The sequence below is a fragment of the Panicum virgatum genome, chromosome 2N (assembly GCF_016808335.1).
Source record: "Panicum virgatum strain AP13 chromosome 2N, P.virgatum_v5, whole genome shotgun sequence".
NCBI lineage: Eukaryota > Viridiplantae > Streptophyta > Magnoliopsida > Poales > Poaceae > Panicum > Panicum virgatum.
In genome coordinates, this window is record NC_053146.1 from 69,804,111 (window position 1) to 69,824,164 (window position 20,054).

The 20,054-nt window shown below is 43.6% G+C and overlaps 2 protein-coding genes and 1 long non-coding RNA gene across 6 annotated transcripts; 2 read left to right on the plus strand and 1 right to left on the minus strand.

Moving 5' to 3' along the window:
• Positions 1-4,491: 4,491 nt before the first annotated feature.
• LOC120662251 (SNF2 domain-containing protein CLASSY 1-like) lies at positions 4,492-10,557 on the plus strand. Of its 2 annotated transcripts, none has more exons than XM_039941421.1 (6): positions 4,492-4,709; positions 5,371-5,468; positions 5,577-5,812; positions 5,919-7,280; positions 8,200-8,355; positions 8,448-10,557. In XM_039941421.1, the coding sequence occupies exons 2-6, from the start codon at positions 5,420-5,422 to the stop codon at positions 10,344-10,346; spliced, it is 3,702 nt and encodes a 1,233-aa protein (XP_039797355.1). In that variant the 5' UTR covers positions 4,492-4,709; positions 5,371-5,419; the 3' UTR covers positions 10,347-10,557. The 2 variants fall into 2 exon arrangements, with proteins under 2 accessions (XP_039797355.1, XP_039797354.1); XM_039941420.1 differs by having other exon boundaries at positions 5,374-5,468.
• A 403-nt stretch (positions 10,558-10,960) lies between these two features.
• On the minus strand, positions 10,961-13,777 carry LOC120662253. Of its 2 annotated transcripts, XR_005670219.1 has the most exons (4): positions 13,188-13,777; positions 12,889-13,028; positions 11,393-12,783; positions 10,961-11,290 (listed from the first exon to the last, which is right to left on the minus strand). It is a non-coding gene; the product is annotated as an uncharacterized LOC120662253 (long non-coding RNA). The 2 variants fall into 2 exon arrangements; XR_005670218.1 differs by having other exon boundaries at positions 11,393-13,028; positions 13,188-13,745.
• A 398-nt stretch (positions 13,778-14,175) lies between these two features.
• On the plus strand, positions 14,176-19,489 carry LOC120662254 (ubiquitin-activating enzyme E1 3). 2 transcript variants are annotated; one of them, XM_039941424.1, is made up of 7 exons: positions 14,176-14,335; positions 14,450-14,697; positions 15,242-15,459; positions 15,568-16,362; positions 16,441-17,309; positions 17,617-18,049; positions 18,579-19,433. In XM_039941424.1, exons 2-7 carry the CDS (start codon positions 14,463-14,465, stop codon positions 19,173-19,175), a joined length of 3,147 nt encoding a protein of 1,048 aa, XP_039797358.1. In that variant the 5' UTR covers positions 14,176-14,335; positions 14,450-14,462; the 3' UTR covers positions 19,176-19,433. The 2 variants fall into 2 exon arrangements, with proteins under 2 accessions (XP_039797358.1, XP_039797356.1); XM_039941422.1 differs by lacking the exon at positions 14,176-14,335 and having other exon boundaries at positions 14,424-14,697; positions 18,579-19,489.
• The last annotated feature ends 565 nt before the right edge of the window (positions 19,490-20,054 follow it).

The window sequence follows — 20,054 nt, forward strand, 5'->3', positions numbered from 1 at the left end:
ACTTCCAACCATAAGGCTTCTTCCCTGGTTCAGGGAAGGAAATACCTCGTGTTGGAACCATCATGTCATGTAGCACAGTGGCAAACACCATATAGCACCAACCATCCATTTTGTTTCATTGCAGACTTATAACAAGTTGTACAATTTATGAGTAAAATGCACTAGAGGTTCATCAACTTGTAATAGAGTATCATTTTGATCTATCAATTTTGAAATTGCATTTCTGGGTTAATAAATTTGTAATTTGTGTCGCTTATATCCACAAACTTTGAAATCCATTCCTAGAACTTGTAATTTGTGTCATCAAGGTCCATACCCCTCCGCTTAGCCTTCATAAACTGATATTGTACCAACATAAATCTACACTGTGCCCCCACGTTGCTGGAGTTTCGTCAGAAGTGTGGAATTTGATCCCCGATTTCGAATCAGGAGTATAGAAAGAGTAGAGAGAGAGGGGGGGAGATGAACGACTTATTTTGGAGGTTATTGATATGTATTAGAATTCAAAGAGGGGCTTACGAACTACTATCAGTGAGTTCTGGAGTTTAGATCTAGATATGACCCTATAATATGGGTGATGAGAAGGGATGATAGCTTGGTAAAGGTGGAGGAGGTCACTGAGAGATTCAACAACATGTGTACCATGGTAGATGATATTATGTCCTCCATGGCGCGGGTGGCTGGATATGGTGGAACCGGATGTTGTGGTGAAAAATCACTCGGTGAAGTTAGATTACCCAGAGTCGTTCTCGATGCGGGGTTGAAAGACATTCATGGACAACGATAGCGAGACCATCTTGGTGGGCGTGTATGTGGCCACACAAATGCTCATAGATGAAGTTCATGAACCTAAAATGCACTTTCATAGTTTTATGGACCTAAGTGACACAAATTACAAATTTTTAGAACAAAAAAAATACACTTTCGAAGTTTATGGATATATATTTTTTCAAAATTAATGAATCTAAGTGACACAAATTATAAGTTTTTTTACAAAGATACGCAAGGTTTATTAATTCAAGAGGGATAAATCGTTTATTACAAACTCACAAATGAAACTAGGGGCTCATCGTCCCAGATACAATTTGTCTTTGATTGCAAAGCTCGTCTTGCCAACTCGTGCGCAACACCATTTAAGTCTCTACTGCAATGCTCAATAGAAATCTCCTGAAACCATGACCAGAGAGTAATACATTCATCATAAATGGCAGACAACGAATTTGCCGAAAAACCTCCTTCCTTCATAATCTCCGCAACTTCCATGCAATCTGGCTGGATGACAATTCTATTGCTTCCAATGTTTTGTGCTAACAAAAGACCTTCCTTCAGTGCATATGCGTCAGTCATAAGCGCATCTATCACATGGGGAACAAAACTGTGTGCAGCAGCAATCACCCCCCCCCCCCCCCCATCTCGAATTACAACTCCTGTGCTTCTATACCCCACGTCCTCATCAAATGATGCATCGACATTTACCTTAATTATGCCTTCTGGAGGTTGTTGCCATCCCATACGCACCTTTGCTCCCTCCTTGAAAGCTAGCTTATAGTTTCCAGTTAGTGCAGCAATTGAGAGAGCCGGTCTGGAGGGTCTCTGAATATTTTCACCATGAACAAACTGCCAACGCTCCCACCAGATGTACCAGCCCCTAGTTAAGATGATATCCGCCAGGCCAATGTCCATCGAACAGACTTGTTCACCTTTTCGAATTATCTCCTCTAGGATGATCGAACTCGATCTATCGACATCAATGGACTGGGCAACCAAATCCCAGACACCCAAGGCCCTCCAGACCTCCTTAGCTCTTCCACACGTAAAAGTATATGTTTGATATCTTCGGCTCCGTTCGGGAATAGAGGGCAGCCTCCTGTGTTTCCTCTATGGTGGTTTGCAAGGATAGCCCAACCTGGGATTAGTCTGTGTAGAGCCCGCCATCCAAAAATCTTGATCTTCCATGGAATCTACAGCTTCCATAATTTCTTCCACACTTGATTTCTTCCCACACGGTCAGCTTGCAAGGCATAGTGTCTCTTCCCATATTTTTCCTCCCTTTGACAGTGATATGCTGATCGGATTGAAAATAATCCATTTATGTTATAATGCCACGTTGTAGGATCAAGAACACCGACTAGAGGGGGTGAATATGCGGTTTAAAAACTAAAACCACAAACACTAGATAAATTTAATTAGTAATAAAGGAAAACCCTATGTCATACTACACTATCTCTAGTTTGGATTTGCAACATAGGGTGACAAGATACAATTCAAGCTCTAGTAAAGTAAAATGTTCAAAGTAAATGCAAGAATTGAAATGAGCAAGAGAAGTAACCGAGCTGACACAAGATTTTATCCCATGGTATCGATGACTTGCCGGTCACCCCTAATCCACGTTGATGTGGATTCCAAGAATCAACCACTCCTCTATCAAGAACCTCTTGATCTTGAGCCGGCTTGAATCAAAGAACCGCTCCACACCTCGATTCCACTAGAGTTGCTCTTCACCACTCCGGTGAGGTGAGCACAAGACCTCTCACAACCGAAATCGGGGCTCCTCAACAATCTCTTTGGAGGTGCTCCACGAAATCCACTTCTCCAAGCCGTCTAGGGAGCGGCAACTCCCAAGAGTAACAAGTCGATGACACTTGCTTGAAGTTTCCCTAGTGCCACAAAGCTCAAACTCTTGATGCAATGCACTAGGATGCTCTCACACTCTCAAATATGCAATCTCTAACCAAGTGTGTGTGAGAGAGGGATGGCTCAGCTCTAAAATGTTAAGAAAGTAGTCCAAATGGCTAAGAGAGAGTCCCAATGGCCGGGCATTGGATATATATAGCCATCTCCTAAAAAACTAGTCGTTACACTCTTTTCTGCGAAATCGCGGACCGTCCGCGGTTCAAAAACCGGACTGTCTGCCGTTATAAACCAGTGAGTCAGAGTGCAATTATTGTGTGTCAGAACTAGCCGTTGCAGCCCTGGCGGACCGTCCGCGCCCCAGGGGCAGACCGTCCGCGGTTATAGATTCTGACCCACCAAAGACGAAAAACATCTCTGGCACAAAAGTTAAATGACCGGCGGACCGTCCGCCGTTCAAGCCTTCATTCCAACCAGAGACGCAACGTCTCTGGTACAAAACTTTAAATGAGTGGCGGACTGTCCGCGCCCCAGGGGCGGACCGTCCGCCGTTTAACTCCCTTTTCCACCAGAGACAAAATATGTCTCTGGTACACTTTTGATTAGAGTGGCGGACCGTCCGCCCACCTGGGCCGGACTATCCGCTAGCCAATTTTAATTCCCCCAGAGCCAAACATGCTTTCTGGTACAGGGGCGGACCGTCCGCACCCCAGGTGCGGACGGTCCACGCTTAGGCAGTCAGCTCTCAAACTTTAGATCTTTTTTCAAACTTATTCAAAACGACGTTAGCTCTCATGCATGCATCTAGACATTTTGAGCAAAGTGGCACTAAAGACCCGTCAAGCATGAGTACACAACCCCTCTTGATAGTACGACTATCTATCCAACAAATTCGGTCACTTTTCATCCACTAATCGCCTTGTGACCGGTAAAATGCAAAAGCCCTATTTATACCTTTGTCTTGAGCCCAAACTTTGCACATCATCTCCAAAACTCCATACGATCATAATCAAATTTTTTTCAACCGTGGATCAATAATCTCAAATGAAATCGTTAATCCACAAACTATTGTCATTGATTACCAAAACTCGAATTAAGGGGCTAGATGCTTTCACACGCCACAACATCATTTCCCCTAGTTATAGGGATTTGTAAGATCCTTGATGCATCAACTGACCAGAAAATTGATCTCACCAAATCTTCATCCCACGTCATGTTTACTGGATTTATAAGCTCATCAACCATTCTGATAATGTTGTTCCCTCTGCAGAATTTATAAGTTGATGCACCTAAAAATAAAAATATATTTTTGGAGTTCGTACATCTAAATAACACATCTTACGAGATGGTAAACCTTTGGTGCATTTACTCAATTTTTTTACGGGAACTCTTCTCTTTCGTAAGTTCCATGGCACGTCAATTTTTTTGACAACTTGACACATAATTTAACGAGTTTCATAAAGAATAGATTAATCTACTAATTACTCCATAGATAAATCAAATAAAATGGATGCCGCAAAATGGATTTATAACCTAAACATTAGGAAAGGAGCTTAGGGTGTGTTTAGTTTGCGAAATTTTTTGGGTTGGAGTATTGTAGCATTTTTGTTGTTATTTAACAATTAATATTCAATCATGGACTAATTAGTTTTAAAAGATTCGTCTCGTCATTTATAGTTGAACTATTTATTTAATTAGTTATTTTTTCTAACTGTATTTAAGCATGTGTCCGAAAATTCGATGTCTGTAGAAAATTTTTTGGGAACTAAACAGACTCTTAGAGTTTTGCATAACTACAGTCAATAAAATTAAATATTATGTGGTCTATGTTGATTTAGCTTGCTCGTTGGAACTTGCAACACTAAGAAGGAAGAGGAGATCGAGGCAGCGTGTCAGCGTGTGTCGGTGAACTCGAGTGCTCGACTCTGATAGTGAACTTGTGGCCATTTCTTCGCCGTGCAGTCCACCGCAGTCTCATCTTCTTCCCCTCCGTCGTCGTCGTCGCCGCTGTTCCTCCGCCCGTCTGTCGCGCGCCCGACTCGCCGTTCCTGTCCGCCCGGACTTCGGGTTGGCAGAAGGTAGCTCTACCTTTTTCGGATGGATGGAAATGCAATCTCTCGTTCTAGGAGATTAGGGTTTTCTTCTTCTGCATTCCCCATCTCTTCTTTATTTGCCTGCTCTCGAGTGACCAAACTGAGTCCTTTGTCGATCGCAAAATGGCCCATTTCTGCAATTCTGCTTAGAACAATAATCGCCTGTCCGTCGGAGAGTTTATTTCCTAGCTACAGTCATTGTGTCTATTGAATGCACTGTTATTGTTCTGCACACAAATGCATCGATTTTTTAACTAGCATAGACAGGATCCTTGTGCGGTCTTGCCATAGTTTTCTATTCAACCGCCCTGTTGAGTTGTACCTTGATGTAGGATAGTAGAGTCTACATAGGACAAAACATTAAGTCAGCAGAAAAGGTATTCTTGCTTGGATTGTTGCTTGGTGCTGTAGGTTATCTTGCATAACTATAACAACACATGTCCAAAAAAAACCCTACAACAACGCATTTGCTTATGGAATGGTGCTTGTGCCACCATGATCTTTGTGTCTGAAAACAAAAGGGAATGCATTTTCTTACGTGCAGTGCCATCAGTAAACCAAGATGCTTTGCCTTGAGGAGATTCAGATTCTTAGTAACTGTCTTTAGAATTCCATTTTTGGTCTATAGTGAACCTTTTGTCTATAGCAGGCACTTCAGTTTGTGGCCATGTGATTCAATTAATATTGCTGACAAGATGATCAAGGGATCCACAGGCAACCATAACCACCCCATCGGTGCAGTTCGTAAGTGACATATTTCAGAGTTGTTTCTGTTGTGCTAGCATTGTTGATATCTTTCAAACATTGCTGACAGATATAGGACAAAACTCACAATTCATATTTTTCTCACAGCATTCGAGGCCTTTCATAACGGATCATGGCATGGAGTTAATTCTATAGGGATACGGGATGGCGGTCTCTTTGTGAAATTTGTCTGCTGTGGATCCTCTGTCGAGCATAATATTGATGGGGACTATGTGCGGTTACATTCCAGAAAAGCAACTTGCTTAGATTGCTCACATGTTCTCAGGCCAGGTGCTGATGTCTGTGTAAAGCAAGCAAGTTCCAGAGGAGAAACAAAATCTTCTGTATGGCACTTAACTATTTATTTGTATAATTTTAGAAATTCACTTTGCTACATCTTTCACATGTATGGCATCATCTCACAGATGCTTTGTTTTCTTGTGTGCATAGGTACCATTGTATCGTGATGCAAGACTCATCAAAATCGTGAAAAAGCATTACACAGACCAGTGCCTCTGCTTGTTTGCTGTTATTTACTACAAAGACCAGTGCCCTGGCAGCAAAGGAAAAGTGATAGCTGGTACAATAGCCAAGGTGGTGACAATAGGTGATGTTTTCATCTTGCAAAAGCTCCAACCTGGGGAGCTCCAGGATCGCAGCGTGCAATGGAGTTCAGCAGAGGATTGCTTCCATCATAATAGAAGCAAGCTGTTAAGTGCAAGATTCTCCACAGAAGTTACACACCTGATAGTTTTGTCTATCCTGAAGGGAATGGAATTCAACATCAAGGTGGTAGAAGGCAGGATTATTTATCAAATTACCAAAAGCGATCAAGTGTGGTGTAGTGTTGATTCCATGAGCATACCTCCAGGTTTTGGCAAGAACATGGATATAATATCATACAAGCCACATGATGAAGCTTTACGCCCAAGGATCAGAACGGTTCCAGTCATTCAGGTTAATAAACACAACCTTACAGAATATGGGTGTACCACTGAGATGGATGAATTGGATAGTGCACAAGATGTTGAAGTCTTATATGAGCGTGTGGACTTGAGACGCTCAAAGCGTTTGAAAACTCAGCCAGACCGCTTTACTAGTTATGATGCACCTAATTTCAATCGAACCTACAAGAAGAAAGAGGACAATGCATCATCTACTATGAATGAAAATTCAGAGAGTGATTTGAGTTGGGATTCACCGGTTCAGGAAGAATCAGGTAATGAAGAGGTGCTAGGAAATTCTGGGATGAAGCAAACAGCTTTCAGCCCTTTCATGGTCAAGGAAGACACAAGGTCCATGGAGGGCCAGTGCAAGAACCCGATGAAAAGAACTCAGTGCTCTTTTCCTGTAAAGGAAAAACCAATCTCTGTGGAAATAGAAAAGAACACAACAGAGCAAAGATGCTCAGGTTCTCACATTCCACATACACCTGCAAAGAACAAGGAGAAGTGCAATCGTCCACCTTTATCGTTTCAACTGAAGCCCTTTACTTCATCTCACAGCGTAGGTGGCAATAGTGAACCAGCATTCTGCCAAAAGAGGGGTAGGAAAAGAAAGAGACACATGCGTGAAAGAGAATACAAGGAAATGATAGACCAATGCATTGGAAATATCCAGTGTGAAATTGAGAGAGATTCTGACTTTAAAATAGGTGTCCAGATATTGAATTGTAGTGGGAATGCTTATCGGAAAGAGGATTTTACATGGCCGTCTTCCACTGATACTCAAGAGGAGAAGGATGAGTTTGAAGAACTGTGGAAAGAAATGGACTATGCATTGACCTCACTAGAACTTCTTGAGAAAAAGCAGGTCTGCGAAGCATGATTTTCTTTTTTAGTTGTTTTCTGAAAGGACCTTAAGTTTGGGAACATATAAATGCTTGCTTTACTCTCTGTCTATGAATATCTTTGTTCTACTGTCCATAATTTGAGGTATAGACAGTAAGGAACTCAATCATACTTTTCGGTACACAATATGAGTTAATCCCCCTATCAGTAAGTTGGTGGGTATTGTTCGAACTGCAAAGTACAAAATTAAAGTATTTCAGAGAGCATGGTGATAACAACATTAAAGGGAAGCATTTCTATGTAGTCTACATGAAAAGCTTTGAGTGTTATGTGTAAGTGAATGTATTGCTAGTGATTAGAGAATTACAGCAGGGGATTACAGATATATAGGCTAGAGAGCCAAGGGGTCAAAGTGTGAACACTAAGCTACAGCCAAGGGGTCATAGTGTGAACACTAGACTAGAGGGACCCTGGCCTAATAACTCACACTAATGCTGCACAAGACTCAAGGCTAGTGTGTTCACAGAAGGCAAGGGTTAACATAATTTGCTAACATAATGTTTTTCCTAATAATGCTTTAAAATGATTAAATTAGTAATAGTAAATCTCCATATTTTGCTTGGTATGTCCTTGGCATGTACTGTTACTTACCCAACTGGATTATAAAATGAACTAATTTACATTCTCTTGCACACATTTACCTATCACAAGCTAAATTTTTAATATGTTCTCTATAGAAATATTTTGTTGGTTTTGATCATTTGGACCGGTTTCTAGCAAAATGAGTTCTTCGAGGCCCACAAGGATTATAGATCAATGAACTCTATCATAGTTCCACGATAATCATACTCGCCATAAATTACTTATGTCCTTACAGGAAAATCTGCTACCTTTTGTTTTATGGTTATAGTGTTATACAATAACAAATATGGACTTCCCAGATGCCAGATTCAGAAGCCACTCATGAGACCGATACTGATTTAGGAAAAAGAGGAGAACTCTGTCACCATGACTGCATACTGGATGAACAACTTGGTCTAACCTGCAGATTGTGCAACGTTGTGTGCACTGAGGCAAAGGATATCTTTCCACCAATGGTAGCTTCGAAACAGAGATCAAACTACCATTTTCCCCCTTTATTTTACTGGAGAACCATTATTGACTGGATTCGTGTTTTCATTCTTTGCAGTTCACTGGTAAGGACCATGAGAGGCCTGGACGGAGTGAATTTTGTCAACATGATCATGTGCTTGACCCTTCTTTTCTTGAGATCTGTGCACCAGAATTCTCCAAATTTAAGGGATCTGGGAATGTGTGGGCTTCGATCACTGATCTTGAACCAAAGCTACATGCTCATCAAAGAAAAGCATTTGAATTTATATGGAAAAACTTGGCAGGATCATTACACCTTGAAGAAATGGATGATCCGACAGAGAGTAGAGGTGGCTGTGTGGTTGCACATACCCCAGGAGCGGGTAAAACACTGTTGCTGATTTCATTTCTTGTCAGTTACTTGAAAGTTCACCCAAGAAGCCGACCATTGGTCCTTACTCCAAAAGCTGCAATCCATACATGGAGGAGAGAGTTTGAGAAATGGGGCATTTCGCTTCCTTTACATGTGCTCCACTACTCTAATGAAAGGGGCAAAGCAATGGGGAATCTTAGTTCAAAAACGCGGGTGATTTTTAAGAACTTCCGCCAACCATCCTGGAAAATGATGCGGATGATGGATAGTCTAGACAAACTGTGCAAGTGGCATGAGGATCCAAGCATTCTCCTCATGACATATCCTTCTTTCTTGGCGCTTACAAAAGAAGACTCAAAAATGCAGCATCGGGCGTTCATGGCGGAAGTTCTTATGAACAACCCTGGGCTACTGATCCTCGACGAAGGGCACAACCCAAGAAGCAACAAATCGAAGTTGAGAAAGCTACTGATGAAGGTGAAGACTGAATTTAGAATTCTCTTGTCTGGTACAGTCTTCCAGAATAACTTTGGAGAATATTTCAACACCTTAGCATTGGCTAGACCTCGTTTTGTCAATGATGTTATGACGGCGCTAGTTCCAGAAGCAGAAAGGGAAGCACATAAAAGGACTGGCAAACATCAAGAAGCACTTGCAAGGCGTATTTTTGTGGAAAAAGTGGGACAAAAGATCGAGTCTAGTAGCATCGATGACAGGGTGGATGGCATCTCTGTGTTAAACAAGCTTACTCGTGGATTCATCGATTCATTTGAAGGGACAGAACAGAACAATCTTCCAGGGATTCGTGTGTATACCCTTTTCATGAAACCCACCGACATCCAGGAAGAGGTGCTGGCAAAAGTAACAATGCCTGTACCAGGCGATGCCCGTTACCCACTGGAGGTTGAGCTGCTCATCACAATTGCTTCTATCCATCCTTGGCTTATAAAAACAACCAAGTGTGCTAGCACTTACTTTACCCTAGAAGAAGTAGCTAGAGTTGAGAAGTACAAGTGGACTTACGATGTTGGGTGCAAGTCAAAGTTTGTAATGGATCTTCTGCACAAGTCCTCATTCAGAGGGGAGAGAGTGCTGATATTTTGTCACAACGTGTCCCCGATAAACTTTCTGGTGAAGCTGATTGAGATTGCGTTTGGATGGCGTCTTGGGGAGGAAGTCTTGGTGTTGCGAGGCGATCAAGAGCTCCCTGTGCGCTCGGATGTCATGGATAAATTCAACAGCGACAGAAAGGGAAAGAGGAAGGTGCTGCTTGCTTCAACAACAGCCTGTGCCGAGGGTATCAGTCTGACCGGTGCATCAAGACTAGTGATGCTGGATTCAGAGTGGAACCATTCAAAGACAATGCAGGCAATAGCAAGGGCATTCCGGCCTGGCCAGGAGAGAATGGTGTATGTCTACCTTCTTGTGGCGTCTGGGACATGGGAGGAAGATAAATACAACAGCAACAGGAGGAAAGCTTGGATTGCAAAAATGGTCTTCTTTGGGCGTTATGTTGACTATCCATTGCAAAACCATGTGACTGAAATCGATGATAAAGTTCTGAAGGAGCTTGCTGATGAAGATGAGACCAAAGCTTTCCATATGATAGTGAAGCAGGACTGAGCTGAGGTATAAATAATGCTGCTGCTGCTAGAGTACGTACTATTACGTACGCCCTGCTGTTATATTATGACCCTCGCTCTCATGCAGGCTAAGAAAACTTGCATTGTGCTGCCATGGAAAGAAAAATCTAGAGATCCTTTTGTTAAATATTAATATAAGACTCGAGGAATGTAATGTTGAGATGTTATATTTTATTAAGCTATTAGCTTAATTGTTTGGTAATATATATATATATATATATATAGGACACAGCTATTCAGTACCTTGGGTATGGAATAGTTATTCCATACCCGAGCCATCCGCACTTCCGTAGCGTCCCGCGCCGGCGTCCGGTTTTTCTCGTCCATCGCCAACTTCCACGCCTGTGGGCCGGTGGACCGAGCGGCAGTTTTCGTCTCGTGTGCACGCCTCCGTCAATTTGTCTCACCCCCATGGAATTCGCTGTTCCTACCAAGTGGCCATCATTACGAATTAGAATACGAGTATTTATGATCAAAAGCAAATGATTTCCGTTTGTACTCCATGTTCTGCCTTCACGTGGCTCATTGATTTACTTTTGGAAAAAATGACTGTTTATAATTAGCCAACAAAGATTTTGTGTACAGAACACTTTGGTGTCACAATAAAATGCAAGTCTCTGATTAAAAACCTTAGGATTCATGATTTCACCATAGGCCTCCACATAAAACAAAATACAGCATTTATGATCCAGAGCCTACGGTTTTCATTCGTATATGATTGACAAATTGATATTTGGTGTACGGAGTACACCCGCTCTATGCCTCTAATCTAAATTTAACCATCCACCTGCCATCTCCGGCAAGCAAGCAAGGAACTCCTCCAGTTACAGCACTCCTGTGCGTGAGATTTTTGGCAAGCAAACATCTCCAGGCCCTGATCTTCGGCAAAGCAACTCCAGCAAAGCAGTCCTTGCAGCCGGCCTTCTGCACAATATACAAGCATAACTGATGAGCTGACAGCTACTGATTGCTCGGCTACTAGCCCACGGCTCTGATAGTGCACACAATTTAGATAGAGATACTTACTGCAACTGTGCAGCAGATTTGCGATATGTGAGGGGCCGGACTAAGCACATCAAACTATAGAAGTTCCCGAACACATTCAAATAAGAAATGTTTTCAAGAGCTGATGATATGAAATAAAAGAAACATGTAAGTTGTGTCATTGCAATTATTGATGGTAGCCTCCCTGGTGGCCTTCCACATTCATCTCCTTCCTCTGCACATCTGCAGAAACAAAGATCCTCAGCAATAGTGTTAGTACAGAACAAAGGTGTGTTTGTTTACCATTTACATGATTAGCTAATTAGTAACTATTAAATAGTGCATTGCGTATAAATTTGTCAGTATACTATTGTTAAATTAGGCAGAGCTATGATTGTTCAGTTAAATGTGTGCTGCATGGGCTAGTGTGACGGTATCAAAAATGATTAATCTCCATTATAGAATCAATAACATTGGCCTGAAGCCACTAAACAGGTACTCAACAGCCAACACTCTACAGGAAAAGTGGAAAACCATGATTGGTAATAAATTGCTTGGTTCAGGAATCAGGAGTCAAACAGCAGCAAATTGTGTGTAATTACATCATAAAGCAATATATAGACCAACCAGATCTCAAATGGCCTGCTTAGAATTTTTTTTTCTGCGGAGTCAAATCAAGTAGAGGTGCAGGTAAATTAGAAAGGTGATGCAGAATTTCAGACTGAGCGAGTGTGCTGCCAGCTGAAGAGCAACCGTTCAAGGTCAGGCTAGCAACACAGACAGTCGATTCATGTAAATTTAATCAAAAAATTGAGTAGATTTTGCTAAAGGTTGGTACATGATTGTGTTCATAAACAGAGCACAAGTTTATTTTTCATTGACTCTATTTATACAATCTTCTATAGTTATTTTGCTCACATCCTCTTCTCTCATGGCATGGTTCATTAGGATACAGATTCACAAGTAGATGCTGTCGACAATGGGTAAATCAATGATCTAACATTGGTATACACATGATTCGATAGTATGCCAACATTGGTAAATCCTAATCAGTGTCAGTTGAACAGGTTGCCTCATGAAAATTTCAGTATTAGCTAAAACATCAGTTGGCACGATTAGAGAAGAGACAGGCGCATTATGTCCTCCCATTAACTAGTTGAGCTCGTGGCCATCGTCTCCAGCTAAAGCAGGAGCAGCAACACTGAAATACATGGGTACCTGTGACCGCATCCTTGTCTACTGGCTGCAGGCGCGCATTCAGCATCCTTGTCTATGTCTCGAAGCATGTAAAGCCCCCAATACCGAACCTCATCCATGCATTGCGCAGCTCAAGGGAGGGTGCCCCTGCATTGGTACCCGGGAGTGATCGGACTGAAAATCATGGAAGCGTGCGGGTGCGGCGTCACCCCCCACTGCTCGGTTGAGAACCAACCCTGCGGATCGACATTTTGTTAGGATACACTGACAAGAACAGAGAAGGGAAAGTTGGATAAGAATCACACAGATACTGTTTACAACAACCTAATTTGAACTACAACCTGGACAAAGCATCGGCACCTATGATAGAAATTGTCCAATAAGGGTGAGGGTAGATGGCACATTGCACCATGCGGGGGAATCAGCAGCGATTCATCCGAAAAATCTGAAACTCTTCTGAGCTGCTCCACGTCAGTCTGATCTGGAAAAATGAAGGACATATCTGAGCTGCTATAAGATGGTGAGGTGATGATGGAACTGAACATTCGGCCACCTAAAACGAGCTCATCCTGGTACATACCTATACAAGAAATCGAGAAAAAAATTTGAGGAATAAAATACGACAGGGGTGGAGGCGCACCTTGTGTACCTAGGCCGGTGGATCTCCAAAGCGTTCCACTGCTCGAGGTGAGGAGGAAGCCGCCGGCGCCGGGCGTGAGGAAACTCGCAATCGACGCCTTGCTGCCACACGGGTCCAGCGCAAGGGCACAGAGATGGAAGCTCCCGCGTGTGCTGAGGGAGCTCATGCGGAGTGGAAGGCAGGCCGAGCGGATCAGGTGGCAGGACTCCGGCGCCATCGGAAGGAGCTCTCCTAGGGGTCGACGGCGGCTGGAAAAAACAGATCGAACTCGCAGAGCACGGAACCGTCGATGGCGACGGGAGGAGCAGAGCGGAATGATCGATCTAATTGGAAACCGACAACTGTGGGAAAAAATCAGGGTATGCAAAATCGGAAACGAGCTGGCGGCGTGGGATGGGGCGGGGGTGCGTGTCGTTCGGTGAGGGGTGCAGCTCGCCGGGGCGGCACGGTCGCCGGCGGCGCAGGGCAGGACGGGAGAGCAGGCGATACCGGTCAAGACGGGAGAGCAGGCGGCGCAGGAAGACGAGATCGTGGCCACGATCTGTTACGAGCTGGGGGTGACCATCCGGTAACCGGCGAGGAGAAAAACCGGACGGGTGGGGGGAGCTCGGCGCGGGGTCGGCTCGGGCTCGAGTTAGGTCGGGTATGGAATAGCTTATTCCATACCCAGGTTATTCAATAGAGCTACTATATATATATATGGAGTGTCATAGAAGTGTTATGAGCATTAAATTTGCTCTGACATGACAGAGTCATTATGAAAAGAGAGGAGTGTCATCATCATCATGGCACTCATCTAGTTACCTAGTTCACAATATTGGTAACTGAGTGACGAGACTAGCCTTGGACCGGGTGGTCATCAGATAAGATCGCCTCTGTGAAGACTGAAAAGGGACTTAGGCGAGGGTTTTGGGCTAGCAGCTTCTGTTTCCCGGCCCAAAAAGGAGAGCCCAGCAACGGCCCAGGATCAAAAGGCTCCCCTCCCTCCCTCCACCTTCACCTCCAAGCTAAGGCGGCGCCGCCGCCGCAGCACCCCCTCCGACTCCGATACTCCTCTCGCTCATTCTCCATCCCAAACCTAGCCGCCACGCCAACGCCAAGCACCTCACCGATCCCTTCCTTCCCCCCTCCACTCCGCCGAGGTCAAGGTAAGCATCGCATCCGTCCAACCCTCTCTATAGACTGGACTCCATTGCTTGCTACTTTTCTCCGCCGTTTTCCTGTTGGCCGTTCGCGATGAGGTGCTTACGGTTGCTGCGCAGGGGATTCCTCTCCATGCTTCCTTCCAAGAGGTCCGCGGGTGCTGACGGCGGCCAGCCCAAGAGGCCCAAGGTGGGGGAATCACCGCCAGCAGCCGCCGCCAGTAACGGCACTCGGAATGGGGCGCCGCCGGCGATCGACGAGGACCTGCACAGCAGGCAGCTCGCCGTCTACGGCAGGGAGACAATGCGCCGCCTCTTCGCCTCCGACGTCCTCGTCTCTGGACTCAATGGCCTCGGTGCTGAGATTGGTTCGTCTGTCCCCTTACCCTACCCGTCCTCCTTTTTCAGAAAATTGCTCAAACAATGCCTCGCTTCAGATCATTGAATGTTACAGAATGATAGAATGGATTGGATGCCAAGTCCGTGTGTTGGGTCCAATTAAACAATTGCGCTGCCCCTGTCGTGCTTATTTTTTATGTTTTGCTTCAAAGTATAGGCCAGCCACCACGGCCACGCATAAAGTGTCACATACCGCGGCTCATTCTAAAAGTACTCCCCCCGTCCCAAAATAAATGCAATTCTAGGACCAAACACGCAAACCAATGGTAGGTGTAAATTACCAAAATACCCTTTGTCTTTTGTGGTGAGTGAATGAGGTGTTAGTTGTCTTTTGCGAGAATATTCCGGAAACTAACTTGTCTTTTGTGGTAGGTGGGTCAAAGTTAACATTTTTTATGGACAAATTTTGAACTCTAAAATTGCATTTATTTTGAGACGGAGGGAGTACTAATACTGACGCAACGCACCACACCTTTTCATGCCTTATTAAACAATTGTGCTTCCGTTTTGCAGCAAAGAATCTAGCTCTTGCTGGAGTCAGATCTGTCACTGTACATGATGTCAAAGATGTGGACATGTGGGACCTGTCTGGCAATTTCTTTTTGTCCGAGCAAGATATTGGAAAGAACAGGGCCCTTGCCTGTATCTCCAAGTTGCAGGAGCTGAACAATGCTGTCCTGGTATCTGCTCTAACAGAGGAATTGACAAAAGAGCACTTATCTAAGTTCCAGGTTTGTCTCCAGTCCTCAGTACCATCTGCCATTAAATTGTTGATGATTTCAGACAATTCTTGTTTATCTGATATGGTTGTCTAACACACAACTTGATTCATACCTCAGGCTGTTATTTTCACCGATATAAGCTTAGACAAGGCTTATGAATTTGATGACTATTGCCACAGCCACCAGCCTCCAATCTCCTTCATCAAAGCTGAAGTTTGTGGCCTTTTTGGTAGTGTCTTTTGTGATTTTGGACCTGAGTTTACCGTACTTGATGTTGATGGTGAAGATCCACATACTGGTATAATTGCATCTATCAGTAATGACAGTCCTGCAATGGTATCCTGTGTTGATGATGAGCGGCTTGAGTTTCAGGACGGTGATCTTGTTGTTTTCTCTGAGGTCCAGGGCATGGAAAAACTGAATGATGGTAAACCAAGAAAGGTAAAAAATGCTAGGCCATTTTCATTTAGCATTGAGGAGGATACAGGTAGCTATGGTGTTTATACAAAAGGTGGAATTGTTACAAAAGTGAAGGAACCAAAGGTTCTACGTTTCAAGTCACTAAGAGATGCTATGAAAGATCCTGGCGATTTCCTTCTGAGTGACTTCTCAAAGTTTGAACGTTCACCTGTAATTCACCTAGCATTTCAAGCTCTGGATAATTTTAGGAAAGAACATGGGCGATATCCTACCGCTGGTTGTGAGCAGGATGCTCAAAGCTTTCTCAAGTTCGTTGCTGATATTAATGAAGCATCAATTGATTCTAAGCAGGAAAAAATTGATGAGAAGTTGCTCCGGCATTTCGCAAGTGGTTCTCGAGCTGTTTTGAACCCAATGGCCGCAATGTTTGGTGGTATTGTTGGTCAGGAAGTTGTGAAGGCATGTTCAGGGAAATTCCATCCGCTTTACCAGGTTTGTGTTATGAATAATGTACCTTCATTGTCATATTGAGCCCCTTATATTTATCTGATGGAACTCCACTTTATGCAGTTCTTCTACTTCGACTCTGTTGAATCTCTCCCAACATACCAGTTGGATCCCCAAGACTTGAAGCCATCAAACAGCCGATATGATGCTCAGATCTCTGTATTTGGTTCCAAGCTTCAGAAGAAGCTGCAAGATGCAAATATTTTCATTGTGGGTTCTGGTGCCCTTGGATGTGAATTCTTGAAGAACCTTGCCTTAATGGGTGTCTCTTGCAGCTCCAAGTCGAAGCTAACTATAACAGATGATGATGTCATCGAGAAAAGCAATTTGAGCCGCCAATTTCTATTCCGTGACTGGAACATTGGACAGGCAAAGTCTACTGTGGCTGCCGCTGCTGCCAGAGCTATCAACCCCAGTCTCCAAATTGACGCACTTCAGAACCGTGCCTGTCCAGATACTGAAAATGTGTTCCATGACACATTCTGGGACGGACTGGATGTTGTCATCAATGCACTTGATAATGTTAACGCTAGGATGTATATGGACATGAGGTGCCTGTACTTCCAGAAGCCACTACTGGAGTCAGGGACGTTGGGTGCAAAGTGCAATACTCAAATAGTCATTCCTCACCTTACTGAAAATTATGGAGCTTCAAGAGACCCACCAGAGAAGCAGGCACCCATGTGCACAGTTCATTCTTTTCCACACAATATTGATCATTGCTTGACATGGGCTCGTTCAGAGTTTGAGGGTTTGCTAGAGAAAATACCAAATGAAGTAAATTCTTTTCTGTCTAATCCTACTCAATATGCTGCTGCCATGAGGAAGGCAGGTGATGCCCAGGCAAGAGAACTACTTGAACGTGTCTCTGAATGTCTTGGCAAGGAGCGATGCATTACATTTGAGGACTGCATAACTTGGGCTCGACTTAGGTATGCTCAAATGTTCTGCTTGCCATTGCTATATTATTTTCTGTATGAAATCTATTACTAGTTTCTGCATGTCTAATGGAATTCCACATCTTCCTCCTGCACATAAAAAAATACGGGTCCAATTAACCATAAATATGCTATGCCCTTGTACTGTTATGTATTAACCAACGCACCTTTGTAGTCCAGGACTGTTAACATTGATAAGTAATATGCATTGACTTGAGACCTAATTTATTTTTTATGGAGGTACATCTTCAGGATTTTTATTTTTGTAAGATTAACCTACTTCCTTTTGTTTTTTTGGTAGGTTTGAGGATTATTTCTCAAACCGTGTGAAGCAGCTCACATTCACTTTTCCTGAAGATGCTTCTACTAGCACAGGCACTCCTTTCTGGTCTGCCCCAAAGCGCTTTCCTCGGCCTCTGCAATTTTCAGCCACCGACTCATCTCACATTCAGCTCATTATGTCTGCTTCAATACTGAGAGCGGAGTCATTTGGAATTGCTATACCTGACTGGGCAAAGAACACAAGTAAGCTGGCTGATGCAGTCAATAAGGTCGCAGTTCCTGAATTTGAGCCAAAGAAAGGGGTGAATATTGTGACAGATGAGAAGGCTACTAACCTTTCTAGCACCTCAGTTGATGATGTTGCTGTTATCGATGACCTTCTGTCCAAGTTAGAAGAATGTGCAAAGAATCTGCCACCAGGGTTCCAAATGAAACCTATCCAATTCGAGAAGGTATTCCGACATCTTTATGCAAGTATAAGGTTCAAAGATCTTTTTGCTTTTTGTCTCTGCAAATGCTGCTGCCATTATCTGTTGTTTATAGTCCACTTTCTTCGTGATGTTTGTATCTAGCTAATATTCTTTACTCTTATATTAGTAAACAAATGATACCTCAGTTCCACTTATCAGCACCATAAGTACTCATAAATCATAATACACCAATGATGCCTCAGTTCCACTTATTAGTTCCATATTTAGTTAGTACAATCTCTAGTGTTGCAAATCATAATTTCATTTATCTCATGGCAACGGCATGTGTTGGTTGTTCTGGATTCCAATATGCTTCTTGCTCTTCTTGTTGTTTATATTGTTGTTTGTTGTTGTTGGTCAGATGTTATGTATTGTATGTCTGTATCCTTGAACTAAAATAATGTTGAAAAAGCCGATACACCTGGTGCTACATGTGAACTATACTTGAGCTGTCACCCCTGATGATATCATCATGAAATAACTTGTCTTACATTCACTTTGCTCTTTCCAGGATGATGACACTAATTTTCACATGGATTTAATATCTGGGTTTGCGAACATGCGTGCAAGGAACTACAGCATTCCTGTGGTTGACAAGTTGAAGGCCAAGTTCATCGCTGGAAGAATCATCCCTGCTATTGCAACTTCAACAGCCATGGCCACAGGTCTTGTGTGCCTTGAGCTATACAAGGTTATTGCTGGGGAGCACCCTATTGAGGACTACCGCAACACATTTGCCAACCTAGCGCTGCCTCTGTTCTCGATCGCCGAGCCTGTTCCAGCCAAGGTGATGAAGCACCAAGACCTTAGCTGGACCGTATGGGATCGATGGTTGGTCAAGGGCGACCTGACTGTTGCGGAGCTCCTGCAATGGTTCAGCGACAAGGGCCTCAGTGCTTACAGCATGTCCTGTGGCACGTCTCTGCTGTACAATAGCATGTTTCCGAGGCACAAGGAAAGACTGCAGAAGAAGGTTGTTGATGTCGCGAGGGAAGTCACTAAGGTGGAGGTCCCTGAGTACAGGAGGCACATAGATATTGTGGTGGCCTGCGAGGACAATGATGGGAACGACATTGATATCCCTCTCGTATCCGTCTACTTCCGATAGTCTGCTTCTGGATCCAGATTGTAGAAAGATGGTTGCGTTGATTGTGAGACCTGGCACTGAAGACGCTCCTAGCTTGCCATGTTGGCACTGATAGCTCCATCTATCCTGGCCTCTTATCAAGATACTGTAGTATTCATTAGTTATTGTGTAGTGCTGCTCTTGTAGCTCCTGCGCATGCCACATCTAATTGGATGGTGTCTCTGCTAACACACTGGTTACAGTTAATCGGCAGCAAACTTGAATCTGTTTGTTTCTTTATGTGTGCGTTGCGATTCCCGCTGGGTCGATTCAAAGTTGAAATTATGTGACAGCTCCAGCGTGTATTCTGCCTGCCTGTACATGTGTGTATTACTAGTAATTTAGCAATTAGCATACAGTACATAGCCTAACACGCTTATCTGCTAGTTTTGCTTTGCTTAGATATAATGATTGCAAACAATCATCACCCATCCAGCATGATAGATTAGCACAGCACAGGGCACGTGCAGCAGAATCTTAGCTTGTAATCTCACTGTCACATGTGGCAAAATCCCAACTTATTGGTCTGATTGACTGACTGCCTTATTGGTCTGATTGACTGTCACATGTGACTGTCACATGATAGATTTGCGCGACAGTAAAGAAGGGAAAGATAGCTTATTGGTCTGATTGACTGACTGCCTTGCTCCCCGAACCAAAATCCCAACTTAATTGATTTCCATTAAGATGAAAATAGAAGTAGGGAATGAATGAAATCATGAAAGGGAGCAGGCTGCAGGCCAGGAGGTACGTAACGTAGACGTAGTAGAGATTTTGTTACGTCGTGCTACACAAGTCAAACGTCGTCCTTGCATTGGTTCTCCCTCCGGCCTCCCCTCCTGCTACAAGGGCGTCCGCAAT